The sequence below is a fragment of the Oenanthe melanoleuca genome, chromosome 20 (genome assembly GCF_029582105.1).
Source record: "Oenanthe melanoleuca isolate GR-GAL-2019-014 chromosome 20, OMel1.0, whole genome shotgun sequence".
NCBI lineage: Eukaryota > Metazoa > Chordata > Aves > Passeriformes > Muscicapidae > Oenanthe > Oenanthe melanoleuca.
The window spans coordinates 11,634,173-11,656,665 of record NC_079353.1 but is presented as its reverse complement, the minus strand read 5'-3'; the positions used below and the strand labels follow the sequence as shown (position 1 = coordinate 11,656,665).

The 22,493-nt window shown below is 43.4% G+C and overlaps 1 protein-coding gene across 3 annotated transcripts in view; it reads left to right on the top strand.

Annotated features, from left to right (window-relative positions):
* The first annotated feature begins 9,795 nt into the window (after window positions 1-9,795).
* Window positions 9,796-22,493, top strand: part of PTPRT (protein tyrosine phosphatase receptor type T) — a 439,066-nt gene continuing 426,368 nt past the window's right edge. The window contains exon 1 of one of the 3 annotated variants that reach the window (XM_056507593.1): window positions 9,796-10,139. In XM_056507593.1, the coding sequence (XP_056363568.1) occupies window positions 10,070-10,139 (70 nt within the window). In that variant the 5' untranslated portion in view covers window positions 9,796-10,069. The remainder of the gene's footprint in view (window positions 10,140-22,493) is intronic. The other 2 variants (XM_056507591.1, XM_056507592.1) reach the window with 2 other exon arrangements.

The following is a 22,493-nucleotide window of genomic DNA, read 5'->3' as shown; positions in this document are numbered from 1 at the left end:
AAGTTGTGCTTTTACAAATTCACTTGTTAAGATACTGCTTTTACTGCAGACTGAACAGTTTTATTTCTGGCTCTAGCAGAAAGCAATTACTGCAGCTACAAAAACATTGAGTATTGAACTAGAATTCTCAGCCTGAGAATTTCTGGACCAATTTTTTTTTTCTTCTTTTTTGGTGGTGTTATATCAAGGTGAATTGCATATATGCTGTTTTGATTTTAAAACAACAAAAAAGCACTGCTAAATTCCCCAACCCTACAAAAATCTAAACTATGGTTTGAGACTTAAAGCATATCAAGGTGGGTTTTGTTGGTAGGGTGTAGAGTAGACTGGGTTTGTGGGGTTTTTCTGGAATGGGTTTTTATCATCTTGATTTTACTGCAATATCTTACACTGTCTTACAGTGATTACCTACAATGCCTTACACTGATTTTTTTTTTTTTTTTTTTTTTTTTTTTTTTTTTTAATGTATGATGCCAGTTGTGTCCATCTCAACAGAATTGCAGCAGCCAGGCAGTGCATCCTGCTCTGCAATAAGCTGCTCTTGGGAGGCAGCAGGACTGCTGCACAAACCCACTGCTCTATCGAGTGAATCAAGCACGTGGGAAGTCTGTCTGAAGCTGGTTTAAACAAATACTTGAAACCTTTCCATGTATTTTTACTAAAAGCTGGGTTTTTGGAAGGAAACTGTGATTATTGACTAAGTTTCCCATCCATGGGTTTTGTTTGTGAGCCATAAGGATACTGATAACATGGAATTAATTACATGTTTTAGTTCTAAAATTAGTTCTGCTCTGCACCTCTTCAGTGTGTTGTCAGAACTTGACCCTGTCTGTTTTTCTGTCTGTAAAATCAAGATAATGATGCTGCTCTGCTCAACACAGTTATCATAAGGTATTTGAATATGTAAAAAAAAAAAGATGCTAGCTGAAAAAGAAGCCTTAAGTTTAGGTGTGCCTGTATGTCAAGGAGATAATCAGGAGAATTTGAGCACTTGGTTTGAGTGGGGGTGTGATAGCCACACATTGCCATAGCAGGAGGGCTGGAAATGAGGAGAGCTGCTTTCAGAGAACTCTCTCAAATGCTATTTTCTATTAGGTGGTAAAGCTGATGCATTTGGGCACAGAGAGCCTTGCCAGGTTCCCAGCAGGGGACTGATTCTTCACACATCTTTGAGTGCACAGCCACTTAGTAACTTCCCAGGCTAAAATGCTTTCTCCCATCAAAAGCTTAGAGCTTTGTGTTGTTGGTTGTTTAGGTTTTTTTAATTTTTTTTTTATATTTTTTCCAAGAGACTGTGTAAGTGAGCTGGAAATATCACCAGTAGCTGTGATTCAAGTGAAATTCCTGCTGCTAATTACACAGGCTTTTTGCTAAAGGTAGTAAATAGAAATCATTCATGGGTCCTTAGAGGCCTCAAAATCATTCAGTATTCAGGGTAAATATATCAGAGAGCTTCATAAGAGAATAATTTTAAAACAAAGCCTGGTCAGCTCTTTAATAATTTACTGATTGTGATAGGAAGGAGAATGTCTAATAACTAGCAAGATTGGCTTTCAAGTAGAAAATAAATTAGTGTTAGAGGAGTGTTTTTTCAAAGAATCATAATTACTATTAGAGAAACATTTGGTTATCATATCAGTTCTTGATTGCTTTACAAGCACTTACTGAGGCAAAGGCACTTTATGTGATTGTTTAGGAAGCTGCAAAGACAGATTTATTCACGTGATGCTTGTCTGAGAGAGGGAACTCTCAACAGCCTTGTCAAGTCCAGTCTTTAAATACTGCAAGTGGTCCACTGAAATGTTTTTGTGTCTGATGGCCAGCTCTGTTCACTGGTCTGCCATGGGAAGGGATGCTCCTGGACTCACAAAGATGCTCCAAGGACTGGAACACCTCTCCTGGGCTGGGGTTACTCAGTCTGGAGAAAAGAAGGGTCCAGAAGACCTCAGAGCTCCTCTAGTGTCTGAGGGGGATTCTGGAGGAGCAGGACAAGCTTCAAACTGAAAGAGATTTGATTTAGATTGAATATTGGGAAAAAAACTCTGTGAGGGTGCTGAGGCCCTGGCACAGGTGCCCAGAGCAGCTGTGGCTGCCCCTGGATCTCTGGCAGTGCCCAAGGCCAGGCTGGACAGGGCTTGGAGCACCTGGGACAGTGGAAGGTGTCCCTGCCATGGCAGGGGATGGAACAGGATGAGCTTTAAGTTTCCTTCCAACCCAAACCATTCTGGGATTCTGTGACTTTGGCCAGCTGTCAGCTATTGAGTTTTATTTCTGAAAGCTAATCTAGGATATCTATAGGAATTCAGTGAGGGAATACAGGCTTGCACAGAAAGACAAGTCCTTGCTGTAGGATAACTTGCATCTGCTGATGTTGCTGCCAATGGCAAACCCAGATTACAGCCTGTAGGAGAACTTAAATGGGAAAATAGAAATGTGAGCAGTCCTTGCCTCCATCCCCCAGGATTTGGGTCTGTTTTGGTCCAGGAGGCCCAACAATTGGGGCCACTGAAATGGCAGGACCAGGGGGTTTGGTGAACTTGGCTTTATGGAAGGTTTCAGGCTGCTGAGAAGGGAAGATGAAGAACAATCATGTGGGAAATGTAGTCATGAGGGGGTCAACAAATGTAAATTGTTCACCTAAACACCTTTAGATGGACTGTGCCATGGGATGGGATGGTCAAAGGAAGAGGGAAAGTTGAATTAAATGGTGAAGGAATGGGTGGGGTTTTGTTTCCTATAGGTCCTTTGTCCTGAGGAGGAGTTTGCTCCTTTGTTTCCCAAGCTGTGACACTGCTCCTGCCTCCTCTGCTAATGGCTGTTAATGACACAGCACTGAAAGGAAAATATGGCCTTAATGAACCCTGATGAATGGCTATGTCTTAAAATGGAATTAAGTGATATTTTTTGAGGGGGGGGGAAGTGAAGATACATTAATTCTAATTACTTTTATTTTATGGCACTCTATATTTTCCAAATAACTGATAAAGTTTATGCTTGGTTGTAACACTGCAGTAAATTCCTAACAAAAAATATTTGTTATCATTATGCTAGCTTGTAAATTTCCCTGTAGATATTATTAGATAGGCTTCATGAACAATCCATTAAAAACGGGAGCTGTAGAATTTGCAGGTTTTCCATGCAGTTTACTTGAAATCTTCCATGTTTTCCTGAATGAGTGCATAATGGATGTGACTCTTTAGTCACAATTCATTGGCACATTGCAGGGGCTGGTGCTCTGCATGCTGTGCAGGGAGAAGAAAGGCTTCCACCTCCTGCCAAAGCTCAGCTGCTTTCTTTATGTGGGCTCAAATCCCCTGGGTACAGCTCATGAGAAGAAGGGAACAACTTATAGTTTACTCTGTGCTAATCCACATCGTCATAAATTTTAACAGAACCGGTTTACTTGTAAAGTAATTCCTGATGTTTTAGGCCTCTTGCACTTTCTAGGGAAGTTCCAATCACAGAATCTTACTTTTAAAGATCAACTGTGTCAATACTGCAGCACCACCATATTCAACTAATCCACGTCCTCAGTGCCACACCCACAGAATTTTTGGGTTTGGTGATTCCTCCACTTTCTGGGCAGCCCATTCTAATGCCTGGCTACCCTGTCCATGCAGAAATTTTTCCTGCTTATCTCCACTCTGTACTTCTGGGTTACATCCACATAGTGACAGGTTCTGCTTTTATATCTGCAAAAGAGAAGTGAAAAGCCTGCTGTAGGTTCCTACATAGGCAAGTATGAAGTGCTGAACATTTCTGGCTTTTCCTTTCTGGCAAACTGTTCTTTCCAAAGTTTCACAAGCTGCAGTGCTTGAGACAACTCTGTCTGCCATTTCTCATTGATTAACCTAAATGGCTTATGTTTTTTATTATTTTTTTGTTTGCTTTGGGTTGTTTTCTTTTTTTGTGGTTGTTTTGGTTTTTTTAAATGTATCTTGTAGAACCTTAGCTCCCAGATCAGGATTCTGCAGTTTCTAGGAAATAAGACAGAGTGAGGTAGTGGAAGAAGTGTCTGTGATTTGTTATACTGAGCTCAATTTATTTTGGAGAAAAAACGACTTTCAGATATGCTAGCTGGAGTTAAACTTGGCATAGTTGTTTATTCTTCCTTCTACCTCTTAAAAAAAAAAAAAACAAAGCAAGAGATTTCTAAAAGTTTTTAGAATTAGTATTTTTTTTTATTTGTGCTATTGCCTGTTCCATAAACTGTGCTTGGCGTAATTTTTAACTGGAATGCTCCCTTCTTTATAGATGTCAAATGCAGTAGCTATTTCTGGATCCCAATAGATACAGAGATAGAATATCACTTTCAGATGGTTTGCTGAGGTTTCCTATTGCAAGTGGAATCTCTGAGTTGTCTGAGTTAGGTAGCAACAAATTTATGTCCCCTGCCTGGAAGAGCTGTACTGTTCCTTGTGGCTGATGAAAAGGCACTTAGTTCCCCTTTTTCAGTGACAGCATCCTCTGGAAAGCTGTGCAGAACACCTGCATGATGATACAAATGTCATCCAGATCCCCTCTTCATAGTGTTAATTCAGGTTAATTCTACATCAAACAAAACATGGAAGCTTTCAATGAGAAAAATGAGCAGCATCGAGTGCTAGAGCTTGAGATGTATCATGGTACATGATGGAATTTTGGTAAAACAGGAGTTTTACCTGCTCAGTGCTCTGGAAACAGCTAAAAAGAATTGGATTAGTGGGGAAATATTCCATGCAGGGAAATGCACTCGAGGTCCCAGTGAGTCAGAAGGTGGCAGCAATGACACTGACATCCCTCTGCTGTGCTTTGCCTTGACAATGTACAGCTGGCACTGCAAGAATTGCAAACTTTGGATAACAGTTAAGAGCTCAGAGGGATCTTAAAAATATTGAACAAAAATTAAAGGTTGGCTGAGCAATCTGTTCCTCCAGAGTCAGTCTGTGCCCTCATGGAACAGTGCAGTGCAAACGCTGCACCAGCTCTTCCTGGTGCTCAGAAAAGCCTCTCTGCTCCCTCCAGGGCATCCCTGTGGGTCTGCAGTGCTGCTGCTCCTGGCTCCCCTCACCCTGGCTCACTTCTGCCATCTCAGGCTGCACATGAGAGCTTTCCCCACTGAGCACAACCAGGTGCTTTCCAGAGGGAGGGAAAATCCCCTCTCCCAGGGCAGGTTCCAGCCACCCTGAGTCTGCAGCCAGCACGAGGAGCCAGGTGCTGCCCCTTCTGCTGCTCACCTGTAGTGAACAGCAGGCAAGCTAAACATTGTGTGTTCCAGCTGTCTCTGGAATTTTATTAATTGTGATCCATAAATTGAGCTACACCCATGGAAAGCTGTGCATTCTTTTAGAAAGGTCTTATCAAGGTCTTCTGACTTATTCTATTATATGGGGAAGATAAAGTTTAAAATCAAAATTTGCTGCTAATGTTGTGCTTTCTTTTAGAAAGATGCATATCAAGGTCCTCTGACTTATTCTGTTATATGGGGAAGATAAAGTTTTAATTCAAAATTTGCTGCTAATGAAGAACAACTGCTGGGCTGTTTGACATTTTCAGACTGTTTTGATGTTGCCTCCTTGCTGTACCTTTCTATTTACTTGTGTCTGGCTATGATATTAATATATTGCTTTTCCATGAACCTGCATTGTTAAAATAAACTGCTAGATCCAGGTCCTTTTAGCATTTCCCAGAAGGTGTCATTGTGTTCATGTCTAAAGGTGAACTTGTATTTCTGAATAATTGATGGCAGGTAGTTAATTTCTTTATCTTCAGAAAGGAAGAAAGTTATTAATGAGGATAATGCATGGCAGATCAATGCCAATGTGTGTGACATCGATTAATGATTTCAACTTGTAACCAGGTTGGAAAAAGCAGCTGGGCTCTGTATTTGAGCACATAATTATCTGTAATTGTGCTGATTACATGGTGGGAGTGGAAAAACAGATAAGGCATCACTTAAAGGGTACAGAGAACTGGGCAGAGGTCTTCTTCCTGATACTCACTGAGCTGGTTTATTATTAACTCCTCAGTGGTTACAGTGATGCACAGATGTGGAGTGGGTTTATTTTTCCTGTGGGGATGGCATGTCTGGATGTGCATGTATATATCTATAAAAATGGATGAATCTGCACAAAGAATTGAAATCAGAGCTGGAGAGACAGTTTTGTTTTTAATAATAAAAAACTGTAATCAGGAAGGCAGATGGTGAAGTTGCAAATAGTACCAGGAGAACGACCCAAGGTGTTAAGTTTCCTTTCTTTAACACCATGACAACAAAAGCTCAACAGATCATGTTCTAGACCCAAGCCTCCAGTGCAGTGAAGTGGAAACTTTAATCTACTCTTTGAAGTTTACCTAAAACTTTTGCCCATCAGTCCTGGTTTTTAACCAGGGTACTGCCTCTGTAATGAAAGCTGTAAGTTGTGTGTGTATTTATTTGCAAGTACATATTTACTGCTTGACTTGGGGGAAAAAAAAGAGCTTGCTGTATGGAGCAGACTGATCTTGGTGTGTATTGAACTTCTCAAAGCTGAGGTTCTCTTTCAGCACCCACTGGTGTGTGGAATGAAGATTCTCCTATAGCCAGACTTGAGTGAGTTGTGTTTTGGGGACCTGTGCACCCTCAAAGAACCCTGTAGAACTGCAAAGAGATGTTTTCCTTCCCTTCCAAGAAAGCACATGGGCTGTGGAGTACTCACTCTCAGGCAGAGGAGCTGTGGTGTCTGTTGCAGAGGCTGTGCTCTGAGTCAGCTTTCTGCTGTGAGAGGTTCAACACACTGCAGGGGGCTGCAGCAGTTCCTCCACCTTCCCATTCTAGCCTGGTTGTAACACTGGATATTTACATATTAACTTTTTTGTTAAATACTTCAAAAACATACTTATTGATTCAGTCTTGTGAGCTGATGTTGTTTAATGTGTTTCCTTGATTAAATGCATCTTCTTTCCTAATGTGCTTTTTGTTGTTTAGCAGTTCATTTTCCTCACCACAAATGGTACTTCTTGTCCCTGGAAAAGAAACAGTTACGCTTTTTTGTCTCATCTGACCCAGTGAGGAAACAATTTTACAGAGTCAAGTAGCCTCAAGAAAACTTCAGTTTGTCATTGTTTCCTTTTTTAAGCCACTAGAGAGTCACTAGTAACAGCAAAATAAGCTGTGGTGTTGTACACTAGGATGGGATCAGACTTAGAATTCTTCTTCACAATTTTTAGAAAATAATGTCATGTAATACAGACTAGTCCTGAAATGTAGAAGTCTAATAAGACCCTTTTGTAGGGGTTTTAATTCTTCATGCCAGCTCCAAAGCCACCTATTATAAAAGCCTTTGTGTGTGTTACTGCTTGGTGAACACCTGAGTTTTAGAACACAGCTTGTCCCTGTCTTGCTTGATGGTTTATGAACCAACATTATGGCCCTGTTTGAATTTCAGGAGTTCCCTTAGCAGTAAATGAGTTATACTGGTGGCATGTCTCTTTATTTTTAAATTACACATTCCTTATCTGCAGCATGTTTTCTCATTTCCCTTCTCCCGCCTTACAACTTCTTTTAATAGCTGGATTTCATCCCACCACTATATATCTAGTCCTCAAAGATGCTGTTGTTGTCTGGAAGACTATTTCAATCCTCCTGGGTTACAAATATCTATTGACTTTGCCATTAACTGAAATAATTTCAGACTTTGCAATTTTGTGCTTACATATGCCTAGTTTTCCTTTGTCCTGTTCCTGCTGCAGTCATCCTGCATCTTATTTTCTTTGGCTTCCTTTCTCACAAGACTTTTTGAGTTCAGACAACTCTTCATAAGATTTTTAGCCTGATTTTAGTTCAGCCTAATGTTTGCCTTTGCACTAGCTGATGCCCAAGACAGTTTATCTCTTGTCAGTTTTTTCCTGGATTCTTGTAGGCAATTTATTTCCAACCTTTCTTCCCTATCCAGATCTTCCCTCCCACCCTTCTTCACCTTGCTTGTGATGCAGACTTCTTGGTTTGAATATCTCCCCTGTAAGAAGTATTAAGTTTCTCTCCTCTTCACTCCCTGAGTTCTCCTGGACCTCAGGAAGTCATTTAGTTTATAAATTTTTTGTCATTCTGAACATGAATGCCAGACTTGCTTCTGTTTTTTCCCTTTTATTTAGTTTATATGAAAACAACTTTATTTAGAGTTTTTTTACAGCTGTCCTTTGCTACTGTTTTATTAGCTTCTTACAGAGCATCCCTGTGTTTCAAGATTTTCTGTTCTTATTGCCCAGGCAATTTGCACTGATCTAAAAATTATTCCAGTGGTTTCTATGTCTACTGTGCTGGCTGGATCCTTTCTGCTGCCTAGCAGATTACTTAGTGAGGTTTTCTTCTTGTTGTTCTGTTCTCTGCTCTCCCTTAATCTACAGTTGTGCTTGTGATTGTCCTTGTGCTGAATGAAAGATAAGCAGTGCCTTAATTTCTGAAGTGATGCTGACATCTAAAGACAGGGTCACACATCATTGATTGGAGGGGTTCTAGGACTGGGCATTGGATTTTGTTGCCCAGAGAAGCTGTGGCTGCCCCTGGGGAGTGCCCAAGGCCAGGCTGGGCAGGGCTTGGAGCAGCCTGGAATATGTGTAAGGTGTCCCTGCCCATGGCAGGGGTGGGACTGGATGATCTTTAAGATCCTTCCAAACCAAACCATTCTCTGCTGACACACAGGGACCTCTCAAGCTCATTTCTGACTAGGGCTGTGAACAGCTGAGGAGGAGCATTAGCTGCAAACTGATGCTCTCTTTGCTCCCAGAGTGGTGCTCTTGCTTAACCAAGGGCTGCAATGTGCAATTCCTCAGTGGTTACTCCAGAACCACAGAACAGTTCAGATTGGAAAGGACCTCTAAGATCATTGGATCCAGCAGTGCCAAGCCCACCACCAAGCCATGCCCCAAGTGCCACAAGCACCTGCTTTTTAAATCTCCCCAAGCCAACCCTAATAGTGCGTGAAGAAATAATTTCTGACTATCGCACCAGGACACCTCGGCCCCTAAGAAACTTCCATACTCCGGTAATTATAAATCTCGTAGTATTTAAAGTGAAAGGCCAGGCGGCTGTTTTAAAGGCACAGCGGTGCGGTGGCTTTGGGTGGGAGAAGGGGAACGGGAGCGCTGCCCGTGCCCGGGGCACCCCCGGCAGCTCCCGCCGCCGGTCCAACACCGCCCCCTTCGGGCCTGCCGTGCCAAGGCCGGGACTAACTCAGAGCTGAGACTGACTAAGAGCCGGGATTAGCAGCCGGGACTGTGCCAGCCCCGCTGCGAGCCGGGCCCGGCTCACAGCCGGCCGCGCTGCGCTGTGTGCGCTGGCCGGTGCACGGTGCTGCTCAGCTCTCAGTGCTCTCCTTTTCGTGTGCATATTCCAGACTAATCCGAGACCTATTGGGTTTTCCCCCCACTTAGGGCAGCTCTGCGTTTTGGGTCAAGAAGTTCCCTGTGGGCAGCGATTGTGCCCGGAACTGTCTCCCTGCCTCAGCCTTAGGAGCGCCCAGGGTGCGGTGTGACTCGGTGCTCGGCAGTGAACTCCCGAAAGTGGAGCGAATGAGGATGGAAATCACTGTTTTCAGCTGTAGGTGCCCGTGAGCTGCTCGTAGCAGCCCATCCATCAAACGGCAGGGCTGGGGGCCCTACCTCCTCCGTGCCTCCAGCAGAGGGTCGCTCCCTCCATCCCATCCCATCCCATCGCGGCCCCAATCCCACCCCCAATCCCAGCCCACCGCTTAACGCCAGCCCCTCGCCAGCCTCGCAGGGAGCTGGGCAGGAGCAGCAAACCTGGCAGCGCCGAGCGATGCTGCGCTCCAGCCGCTGCCGCGGGGCGCTGTGCGAGCGCGCAGCCGGGCTTGACTAGGCACCGGGACCGGGCACCGGGACCCGGCACCGGCCCTGCCCGGGGCGGGGAGGGGGCCGGGCGAGCCCCGCGGGCAGCGGGGCCGGCTCTGCTCGGGCGCGGCCGGCGCTGCGCTCGGGGCTCCGCCGGGCAGCTCCGCGGGGCCGCGCCGCGCACCGCCACCAATGCGGGGGACAGCGGCGGGCAGGCAGCGGCTCCGCGGCAGCGGGGAGGGCAGCTGAACTCCGGGGAAGGATGACCGGCGTCGCCGCGATCCTCTTTTTCCTGCAGCTCTTGCCCAGGGCGGACGGACAGGTTTTCCCAGGTGAGTGATGCCCGCCCGCCCGGTGCGCTCTTCCATCCTCCGGCAGCCCGAACTCTTCGCCTCCGGCCTCGCAGGGCGCTCCCGGTGCCATCCGGGGGGCGGCAGGGGATGGAGGAGCTCGGCAGGGGATGGACAGCGAGCAGCATCGATCCCCGCCGGTTCCGAGGTTCGCGGATGCGGGGGCTCTGCCCGGCAGTGCGGGGTCCGGGGGGGCTCGCTCCTGCCGAAGTTGCGTGTGGCAAGAGGTGACAGCATCGCCTTTATTGCGGGATTCGCGACACGCGAGGCGGTTTTTGGTGGTGAGAGCGTTTGCGAGCCCGAGGCAGGAGTTGGCTCCCGCGGGGTGTGCAGCGCGGGGAGCCGCTGCTTTTCCCTTCCTCCGGTCAGGGAGAGGGGTCTGCGCTGGCCCGGGAACTTTGGCGGCAGCTGCTTCACCCCTTGCATGCCACAGCGCCAGGAACTTTCTCGGGGTGCTCAGCCACTCGATTGTCACTTTCTCTGTGGCTGATGTTAAGGAGTACTTTGTTCCCTGGCATGTGTACAGTAATAGTAGCCGGCTATTTTCCCACTCCTACGAGTTCCTTTAGGCATAGTTTGAATTACTTGAAGATGACAGGTGCTTATAGAGCTGGCTCTCTCCTCCTGTGCTATTCTGTAGGTAATCCAAAGCTACATGGGTCTTGTTTTTTACTGGATCTCGCAATACGTTAATTTTCTCACTGCAGTTTGTGCTCATGCCTAAAAAAATAAGCAGTTATAGCTTTCTTCCCTCTTGACTTAATAAAAAAAAAAAGTATTTTTAAACTACCTGTATATGTAAGACCAGTAAAATTTCCCCGTGTTACGTCGCTTAACATAGGGATGTAGCTCACTTCTTGTGACTTAGGCGTGCTGGAGGCACGAAACTAAGTTGAGCTCAAACACAAGGAGGTTTTTGTGACTGGGAGCAGCTCGCATGGCTCCGTCTCGCTGTTTTAAAGCAGCAGTAGTGGCGTGCTGGAGATGCTGAGCCCTGGGCTGGCCGGGCAGACCCTCGCCCAAGGAGGAGCTGTCACCACCCCGGCTGGCTTTGACACCTCCGGGATCTTGCTGACATTGCTAGGCAACTGCACAAAGAACAGATTTATTAGAGAGCCTGGGAAATCTAACCTAGTTAAATAACTGCTTCCTTGAGTAAGCAATATGTGGAGTTATTTATTTCCCCCCCCTTTTCTCTCTCCTTCCAACTGTTTTCATGTTCTTGACACTTGTCATATAAATTGAGATTAGATCCTGGGTTTTTGATGAATCATTTAGTCAGATACTTAGAAAGAAGAGTATTCTGTGAAAATAGCAAAGTTTTAAGGGGGCAGAAGACACTTTGTATTTGAGGGAGATACTGTAATAACTAAACACATGTAAATTTAACATATTTAAATTATTTTTAGGAAAGCCGTGGAATATTTTAATTATCAGTTCAGTGGAAATAATAACCGTGAGGATTTTTTTAATCATCAGTATCCCCTTCTCCCTCCTATTTGAGCATGTGTCCTACTATCCAAAGTAAGAGGCACTGATTTCAATAACTAATGTTTTCTGAGCTTCCTGTAGTACTGAAATTAGGAGAAAGTTTTCTACTCTTAAAATAAATACCTGCTGTGAAGTGTATCGGTCTGGACTTTGTCCCTGTAGCTGATTTTTACTTTTTTATGGTAAAAAGCAAAGTTTAGCAGGTGCACTTTGTCCCTGAAAATTCGGTGAAGTTTGGAGTGGCTCCAGTCGCTGCCATCGGTGTCTTTCCCCATCTTCCATCAGGTGGTGCTCTCTCCATAACTTTTAGGATGCAAATACCTCCCATCTCCGATTATTTTTCAAAGCCTACTGCGTTTATACAGCAACCTTTTGTTAAACATCCCGAAAAATCACTCTGCAAGTTGTTGGCTGTGTTGTTTCTCTTTTAAAAATTATTAAGTGATCGCTGGGCTAGGAAATAGGGAAGGCACAATCCAAGAGGAAATGTAGTCAATTCCTATCCGATTTGCACAGCTGCTGCTGCTGCTTTGTATCATCCCCAACGTAAAATTAGGAATACTACAGAGACAGCAGAGTGCTCATGGCTTCTCCCTGGAATACCTCGTTTCATCCTGAGGGAGCTGGCTAACACTCATTTCTTTATTTCTCTATCGCTCTATTTATAACTCTTCTCCCCAGCAATTACTTCCCCTTCTCTGCAGTATCTCTATTTATTTGTAACTCAACATATGCTTGTCGAGGTTCTAAACTTTTTTTGTCAGCTCTAGGGTCAGCTGCTAATTTAAACGCTTTATTTTCCGTGCCAGCCACAGAGGTAGCACCAGGTGATGACAGTGGTTCCCGGTTCTTTTTGAACTGAAGGAGCATTTCTTAGGGAAGTTCTTCTCCTGAAAGTCCATGTGAGGTTTTCCTCCCACCAGAACATGTGGGGTGTTCCTGCAGTGCCGCACACTTTCCTGTTGTCTGTTCTGTGAGGATTTTTAGCACAACAGGGGCATAAATAGATTAAAGTAATTTGCAGCTGTGAAAAAAGCATCTGGGGGGGGGAAAGTAGGACAGAGAGTTTACATGGGGGCAGTCGACCTGAACACCAGATTATTTAACTTGTTTTTCTGCTGCTGGCAGTGATTTAATTTTCCCACCATCCTGCTCCTCCTTTTGCTGGAAGTTGGAGCGCTCGGATGTGGATGCTCCCAAAAAAAAAAAAGCCAGATCGCAAACTCGCGGCAGCTGGGAGTTCATCACACACGGCTGGTCCGGGAGGAGAGGAGATGAAAAGGGAGCAAACCGCAAGGAAATTTTTGGGGGAAGCCTTAATTTAGTAGGAGTTCATTTGCCCAGGGTTTGCTGTCAGTAAATTGGCGGTGAAAAACGGGCCTTTCTGAGCGAGCTGCTCTGTGTGGCACTTGTTAACAATGCAGCCATTTAACTCAATAATCACTTTTCTCTCCCTCTGGGGAGCTGTTAGCGCCACAATTCCACTTTATTTTTATCCCTGGCTGGCTCGATTTGTTTTCTAATACATAAACAATTAATCCTAAGAAGGTGATGTTGTGAAACTGCCTCTTTCGACAGCGGCAACGAAAGGTCACTGTGTGTATAAAGGCGTTTGTGATTCTCCGAGGGATAATCCTTCTCTTTTACAAACGCAGAGCCCTTTTTAACCATCCACCCTCCTGCAAGTCCCCGAGCTCTGCTTTTCTTCTTTAATTGTACTTTTAAAGTCTGTTATGCTTTGCGTGCAGGCCCACGTGCTCCGGTTTTCATTAATATTACGGGAATGATTTGGGGCACTTACTGTAGAATATTAAAGTATATTTTTTTCAGAAGGCACCATCATCTGTTGCCATGGAAACCCGAATAGTAGTGAAGATGTAGGTCTGAGGCTTTGAACCTCGAAAGCCATGGACAGGGGTTGTTTCTTATAGGAACAATTACTTTTGTATATGAAATCCAGTTAAGTGGGGAGAAGAAAGGGAAATAAATTGATCTGTTCAGCATTGCTCTGACAATCCTCTTGAATAACATTCAGCACAGAAGGATCAGTGTCTCTGATTCTCACTGTGTGTATGGTGTGGGTTTTTTTAAAGCTCATTATTTATCATAATAGTTGCTTTATGCCTCTGGTAATTTTCATAGTGATTTTATAAGTGAGGTGCACAAATGTGTATTGGCAGGTATTGTTCTTTGCTTGAATGGGAAGCACTGAATGTACAATAAGAGGTGTGCATTGGAACTTAAATATTTTGGCAATGGGCAAATTTGAGACTGATTTAACGTGGCCCTAATTAAAAAAAAAAAAAAAAAAAAAAAAAAAAAAAAAAAAGAATAAAAGTAGCAGATGTTGTCTGAAATCCACCTACCGAAATCTGATTGCATGCAGGGGTTTGCTGACTGATGAGAGCAATACTTCTGCATTAGCACAGAAATCCTGCAGCCTGCTTGACATCCCCACAAACTCTTGCAGTGTTTGGGTGATGAGCAGCAGGATGTGTGTGTGCATTGCTATATAAAACCCTCTGTCTTTCTAGAGAGACATTCCTTCATTTTTTTATGGAAACTGCTGCAGTCTGTTTCCTCGGTGAGTTGTAATGCACAGATTAAAAATGTAACTGAGCTTCCAAAATGTGCTCCTAGGAGCATTCATAGATGATACTTTCCTTGCAATGCATTTGAAAAAGCAGCAGCACACAGGGCTCACCTGCTGCTGTGAACATCTCCATCTGAGATGCAGGAAACCTTCTGTGGCTCCTTGCCTCAGTAGCAGAGGACTCCTCTCCCCTTGGAAGGGCTGGCATTCCCTGGCTCTGTGTTCTGGATAAGAAGGTGGTATATGGCTCTTATGGTGTTTCTGGAACGTTTTATGGAGCAGGATTACTTGGTTTATTTAAGCCAGTGCATTTGGCCTGGAGTCACTTTTTTATACCACTCACAGTTCCTAGTTTTTGTATTTTTTTCTTTAGCTGTGTTCTCCCCTGTTTGTGCTGGATGGTACTACTTGGATGTACCTTCATTTAGATGGTCTCTTTTTTTTTTTTTTTTTTTTTTTTGAGGCATCCTTACCTACCTCTTACCCTACCACCTTCCTGGCCTGGTGCTGTCCCAGACTTTTGATGCCATTCCAGGCAAAGCCAGAGAAGAAGAGCAGGCACCCAAAAATGGTGGGTGTTGTTGATGGCATCAGTGAAGTCTTCTCACAGCCTGGTCCTGTCTTTCTGTGCACTTATCATTACATAACAAAAAAAGAGTTCATTATTGTGAGCCCTAAAGATCATACATCTTCATGGTGAAGGAGACAATTACTGTGTCTTAATTGGACCATGCATCATTTAATCAGTCCTGCTTGTTTTTTTAATCTCCAATAAATACATCCCATCTATCACTGCAGTTCAGAGATGTCAAATACTTTGTAAACTGGATGACAGGACATTGCATGTTCCAGAGGAAAATGCTGATAAGAAAGATATTTCAGCTGAAGCAAACAAGGACCTCTGGAGAATGAAGGCTGTTAAGGTGTTGTTTAATGCCCCAGTTAAAGATGATGTGATTCTGGGAAGTCCTGGTAAAACAGGACAAGAAACCCCAGGAAGAAAGGACCTACTTAGTACTTGGTCTCCTCTGGTTTTCTTGTTTTCTTTTAAGTAGTGCTTGTAAATCAATCCAAGACCAGTTTGTTTGATTTCTTTTCTCCAGCTGGGTCCCCCTGGGACTGCAGCCTTGGGAATCCAGAGCTTCTTGGTGAATTCTGCTGCTGTTTGAAGTGGTGCAGCTCATGTAGCTGAAGAATGATTGAGCTGCTTATGAATTTTGGGAGGATGGGACCTGGCTCTTGTTCCTTGATATTTTTGAGTTCATCTCTCAGGAAGGCTGTGGGGTTTGACAGCTGATGATGTTGTGTGGGCACAGATCAGTGCTGCAGCCTGAGCCAGCTCTGGTTCTGCACAGCTCTTTGTTCAGCCATGCTGCTCCCTTTGTGCTGGGAGTGCTCAAAGTGTCCCATATCTCATGTTTTCTTAGCTCAAACAGCTTCAGATCTGGCTTTACAGAGGAAACAGAGTTTATCACTTTTTTCCCCACATTCATCCCTGTCAATCTCAGCTTCATTCCTGGTAGTGGCTGTGTTGAATCACTGGGAAGCAGCTCCTGGCTGTGAATTCAGCTGTAGAGTGAAGGAGGGCTGCTCCACTCTTGTCCTCTGCAATGCTGTAAAGAACAACAAAATCAAGGGTATTACCACTTCAGCCAGGGTTTATCCATTTTTATGTTGAGGATCAATCCTTCCCTCTTTGAATCTGAAGCAAGTATCATTACCTGTGTGAGCAGAAGAAGGGCTTCATGCTGTGCTGGGGATATTACTGGAATATTGTGCTTTTGACTTCAGCACTGCTGAATTTCTTGCTGCTTCCTCAATCTGAATCTTCCTCCCCTTAGTACTGACTCAAAGGTCAGCCCTCAATAGCAGAGGGGAGAAAAGAAATCCTAAATTTGCAAAAATACCAATTTTGTGAAGTGGCCTTTCAGGATCCTTTTTTTTTTATTTTTATTTATTTTTAATTTTTTTTACTGTCAAAGTGTGGAATTGGGGATGGTAATGGTGCCACGTGGATTTGTTTATTTGAGAAGATAAGGATGATTTGTAGGAGTGTTGATTTGTAGGAGTGAAAAGCCTGTGTGATTGTGACCTAGCAGAAGTAGGGCACAAAGCAGGGGAGGGAGAAGGAATTAAAGCTCTGTAATGGGCCTTCCTTCCTTTAGAAATGTTTACTGGAAGTGCAGCAGCATTTGCTGGATAAGCAGAAGAGCTCTTCTGTCAGCAAGATGAGAAGCTGCTGAGCTTGATGGTTCTTTACTCCAGAAAAGGGATTTGCTGTCAACATGTCCCCACTTAGGTGTGGGCAGCCCAAATCTCATTCTGCATTTCTAGGTGGGAATTCAGCAATCTAATGGGAACAGTTGTTGCTGAAAATGTAAAGTGCAGTGTGTTTCTCCCACAGTCACTCATTTCTCAGGGAAATATTTCATGGTTTTGATGTTTCTTCAGAGGTGTGTGGCTGAGAGGTAGGTTTAAAAAAAACCCAACCAGCTTAGGCAAGAGGCTGTGTCCATCCAGCTCCACTCCACTGCTTTGGGCTGGTACCAAGAATTTTTACTGATTTGTTCTTTGTTCTTAAGAAAAGCACCAAAATAAACAACAATGAGCTATTTCTGGTGTTTTCCATGCATGCCCACCTGTTTAAAAGAGGTGTATCTCTATAGAAAGTCTGTTCTGTGTTTCTCTGGCCTTTATTTGGGGTGTTTGTCAAGTGGCTGAGCAGAAGTGCTCCTTAACTTCTTGTTACCTTCTCATTCCCCACTCAGAGGCAATTGCCAGTTTTGCAGTGGCACCAACTCTTCTCTCCTAAGGAGTCTCTTCAATAAAACTCCCTTCTCCCTCTTAATTGTTTATTAAACCTGAAGGGATGGCTTTGTTGTGTAGTAACTTTGGAACACTTGAAGAACTAAATGCTTTAGAGACACAAATTACTGTTTCTTTTTGTTTTGTTGTGGGTTTCTTTTTATTTTTTATTTATTTTTTTTTTGATACCCTGAAGAATGTTTTCTTTGCAGTTGTATGAGGGAGAAACAGAAACAGCAGCAGAAACATGAGCAGTGCCACAGTCAAGCAAGAAGGGTGGCAGCTGGCAGGATCCTGGTGTTTGGGTGGGGGTTAGGGATGGAGAGTGTGATGGGAAGGAGAATATGGTGAATTTACAGCAGTAGGAGGAGAGCAGGTGTAAAGGGAAATAGGAAAGGGACTTTGCCAGGACAGAAACACTGAGGAAGCAGGCATAAAGTAAAGCTCTGGAGTGGGCTGCTGGATGCTCTCAGGCTGGGAGGGTGGCTGGCACTGATATATTCTCCCTTTCTTTGAACTAATTGTCCATCAGAGTCATTGTGAGATAGCTCATGGCTGCAAATTTTCTCCTTAGGCTGAAATGTGGGATACAGCATCTAGTTCTTGTCTTTAATTTCACAGTGATTGAGCATCTCTCTTCACAAACCAAACTGATATGAATATTTTGGATTTACCAGCAGCCCATCCTGGGTTTGCTTAGCAAAGCATATATTTATCTGTTATATTTGCCAGTTGCTGATATTTTAAGAGCCTTAACCACACCACCAGCAGCTTCCCTGTTGTTCCTGCAGCTCAGCTGGTGTTTCATAGCTCTGCTCATGTGTTCACACGACAGTTGCACACTGTTTATTTCAGTAATGGAAAGGAATGAGCTTGTGAAAGGAAAAGCCTGTTGTATTTACACTCTGCAGAACACTGCTGCCTGTATCAGAGTGGCTGAGCAGGATATTCTGGGTACCTCAGTGCATCACTGGGCTCGGGTCAGAGCCTGTGCCAGCTGAGCTGTGCCTCAAATTAAACCTAATTAAACATCCAGGAGCCACCAGCCATCACCCACCTAAAACCAGTCACTCATCTTTGCTCCTTCCCTTCAAAGAGCTGGCTTGGAGCCTTCCACTGTTGGAATTTTGTGTTGCATTGCTGGCTCTGGCTGCCCAGGTGCAGTCACCTGGTGGATTTGACTTTCAGAGGGTGGCTCCCACTGCCCTGTGCCAGCACTGACTCATTCCTCTCTGGAAGTTTTCTGCTGCTCTCCTGCCCAGCAAGGCAGGTGAGGAGAGCCAGGGCTGGCTGCCAGCATCCCACTGATCCCATGGACCTCCTGTGCATTCAGTACCTGCCAGGGATGCTGCATTGCACCCACTGTTTGTTTATTTTAGGAAGTGGGAATTTAAATTAAATCCAGCCCCACTTGAAATTACCCCCAAATATAATCTGAATAGTCATTTTGTTGAAAAAGAGCTTCCCCACTTGAGGTTCAAACATTCCAGCCTGAATCAGGGAGAATAAATCCATATGAGCTAGTAAAAATAATAGGTTAAAAAAAAAAAAAATGGTTTTAAAATGGATCTTTGCCATGCAAATGTTGGTCCAAACATCTCCCCAGCTTCCTGAATAAATTTTTTGTTGGCAATAGGGTTTCCCACGCAAACAGTAAATATTTTTATGATTAAAACATGGGAGATGGTGTATGTGCTAACAGCTATCAGCACGTGGCAGGAATGATCAGAGAAGTGGAAAGCTTGGAAATAAACACAGTGTCTCTCTTGGCACAGGGATAACCCTGGAGACTGCCAAGGCCAGAGCCTGCAAAAATAAGAAAGTATAATTAATTGTCCTTAAATGAACTTACTGAGCAAAAATAACCCTTTTAAAGTAAACACTCAACTTTGCATCTTTTATAATAAAGCTTTTTCCATGTGCCAAAGATTTCCATGTCCTATAATGCATTTATTAAGATTTCTGTGCATATTTATTGTAAAAAAAAAAAAAAAAAAATTACCATGCAGAGTACAGCTGCACTGGACATCTGCTTTACCCTTGAACTTTGATTTTCTAGCAACAATAGAAAAATATTTCTGATGATGGTTGGGAAGTAACGTTTTGGAATGTTGCTTGATGGTTTCTGAAGCTCCCTTAGCAGTTGCCTGTGTTGAATCACTCCTGGGTTTTGGTGTGATTTTTTTTTTTTTTTTAAATTAGTTTTTGTTTGTTTGGATTTTTGAAGAGATTTTTCTTCCATCCTCAAAAGCTGCTACTGCTAACAGAATGCTCAATAAATGAGCATTTCAATGGAAGAAATATTAAATTTCCTTGAGTCCTTTAGTGTAATTCCCAGTGGTCACTGACTTCAGGGTGACTTGCAGGTATTTAAAACATGAAACAGCAGCAGCATTAATAGCACATAAATCCCAAACTTGTATCATCCTGCTTGCCAAGTGTAATTCATGCTGGAATTGCTGGAGAGAATACAGGAGAGTGTTTGGATTATCCAGTTTGGGTTACCCACAGAACTCTTCCTCTTGTAGGGGATGGCAGAAGGATCACTCATCAGATTCAGACTTCAGATGCAATCTCCATTAAAGCTGAGAAAATTTGAGTAGTTCCTTTATACATTTTTGCTTAGTGAGGTAAACTTTCAAATTTTCAGTTTTTAAAGAAAATGTCAGAGTTGGGAATCTCAAGCAGAAATTTAGCAAAAATCCTGAGTAGTATTGCAGTGTAAATCCAGAGTGAAGGTGTATACAAAGTAATTTTTGAGTGGAGGAGAGAAATCTGGGGGTGATTAATGCTGGGATATTTGGAGAGGACTGACTGGCAGTTGATGGGATATTTGCATCAAACTGAATGTGGGTTTGAAAAGCAGCAAGTGCACTAAACTAAGGGCAGAATATGCCACCTGCTGTGTTTGTATTTTAAAAAGATATGTCAGGATGTTTTCTCTGCCTGGAATATTCCTCCTGAGCATCCTCTTATTTCCAGGAGTGACAAATTAACATATTGAGAGTACACAAAAGTGGCATAAATTTCTCCTCTTCTGAGCAAAGATTTATAGTTTCTAAATCCATTTAATTTCTGGGTTTCTGCCTTAGAATGGAGTTGTGAAGAGGAGAGTACCTCAGAGGGAAGGAAGGGAATAAGGGAGAAATATTTAATGTACAGTGAAAGGAATAGAATGAGATAAAAACAAGGAAATAATTACTTTGGGCATTACAAAAGTCTGACTGCAGATCCATGAGGCTGTGGAATTGTGTCCCAGAGGAAATGGTGGAAACTCTGTTGTCTGAGTCACTTTAATTTAGACAGGACAAAAAATTGAACAATCTACTGCAGGCTTTTTTTTCCCTCTAAATTTCTGACTTTATTATAATGCTGTTGAAGAGGGTAAAGAAGAGGAGGTATGGTGAGAGAAAAAAAGTGATGATGCTTTATTTAGCATAAGTGATAACACATACTAATGCTTCTCTGCTGTTTTTTAGTTAATCTGATTATCTGTTAAATATCAACAGCATCATAGTGAAGACAAGATAGTTATCATGTGCCACTCACCCTCAAATCTGCACTTAGATTTTACCTAATCTGGGGGCAAATAGTGAGTGTGGGATTAAAAATCCCAACCAACCGAACAAACAACCCCACAAAAAAAAAATCTCAGCCCAAAGCCCCAAGCAAACAGAAAACCAGCCCAAACAAAACAACAAACCCCAATTAGAAGTGCAATATCTGATCTGTGGGTGCTAAAGAAGCACATAATGTACCAGTCAGGGAGAGGAGGAGTGTTAAGCATGTGATGCTTTATTTCTGTACCACAATTCCTGAGGCTGGTGGGTGAGTTTCTGGAGAGCTGTGGCAGGAGAGCATCAGCTCTTACCTGGGGGGGTGAGGGGAGACCCCAAAAAGGGTTTTGGATGTCCCATCACACCTGCAGTCAGGTTTTTCTGGGTTTGCAGAGCCTGAAAACCCCTGCTGGGAATGGGGAATGTGACCCCAACGTGGGTTAATCCTCAGTCTTTGAGTGCCTGAAAGGACAAGGTTGGGCACAGGTCTCTGAGGTGGGGTGGTGAGTGAGTCTGAAAGCTGCTGAAGGCCCAGAAATTCTATAGCTGTGCAGAAACCTGAGAGGAAATTAATGATTCTCTGTGTGGAGCTGGGTTTGCATAGTGTGCAGTGAATAATGCATGGGCCCACGGAGCTAACAGCAAGAATAAAACAAAATATTGAGCAGTGCCCCTCCAGGCAGGGCCATCCATCTTTGGCACAAACAACCAAAGGTCCTGTGGCAGAAGTGTGTGATCAGGTGATTTTTTCAGTCAAACCTGCAAGAGGGTTGGCACAGGGTTTTATGGATAACCTTCTACTAGGGCAACTAATACCCCTGAGAAAGCTTGATTATTTATTGATGTTGATATTACTCTTTTCTTAGTGTCCCTTTGTGGCAGGGGAGCCCATCACCTGAGTGGTGAGGAAATTGTGGGCTTCTCTTTTTTTCCTCTTTTTTTTTCTCTTTTTTTTTCCTCTTTTTTTTTCCTCCTTTTTTTCTCTTTTTTTTTTTTTTTTTCTTTTTTTTCCTCTTTTTTTTTTTCTCTTTTTTTTTTCCTCTTTTTTCTCTTTTTTCTCTTTTTTTTTTTTTCTCTCTGTAACTCTGCAACAGCCTTGTCCTTTTTTTGTATTACCCCAGAATTGATAAAGCAGGGCTGTGAACAGAATTTTGGGGATTTGGGCAGGGTAAACTGCCTTTTCTAGTCTAAACAATTGCATGGTTTTATGTTGTGAAAGCTGGTGACAAGCCATGAAAATGTAAGGAAAGTGTGTTGGAATTAATAGATTTGCTTTTTGCTGTCATAGATTCAGATTCCCTGAATTCATGCGGGAAGGCAAAGCTGTCACTTCTCAGGCTGTGTGTCAGGATAGTGACTTAGTTAATTGTTCAGAACTGGATGGCATTAGAAATTTTTCTTTTCTGAGAATTCAGGACTAAACAGAAGCCTGGAAACTGAGCCTGTGTTTTATTGGTAGTGCATGTCCATAGAGCTGTGCAGGCAGCTCTGTGAGCTGATCATGAAGGGCTGCAGGAATTTTATTGTGGTTTAGACTTGCAAGGAGGCAGTTGGACTGCAATGAATTGGGATTAAACTTTATGGTTTTGCTGAAATTTATATTTGCTATGTGGTGCACTGGTACTTTTTGTTTGAATCAAAATCAGCATCATGTACAAATTAAGGTCACCCTGCTTTGCTTGCCTTGACTGGAGTAGTAGAAAGCTGGGTGGGAAAACCAGTTGCAGTTAAACTGAATCATTTGAGTCCCATTAAAGAAAAAAAAGGAGGAGAGAAAACACTGTTATTTATCAGTCAACTTGAGGGAATTCATGTCTTCTGAAAATTAGCTTCAATCCTATTTTTTTTTGCTATTGTTCTCAGCGTTGTTGTTACTGTGGAGTTAAAGAG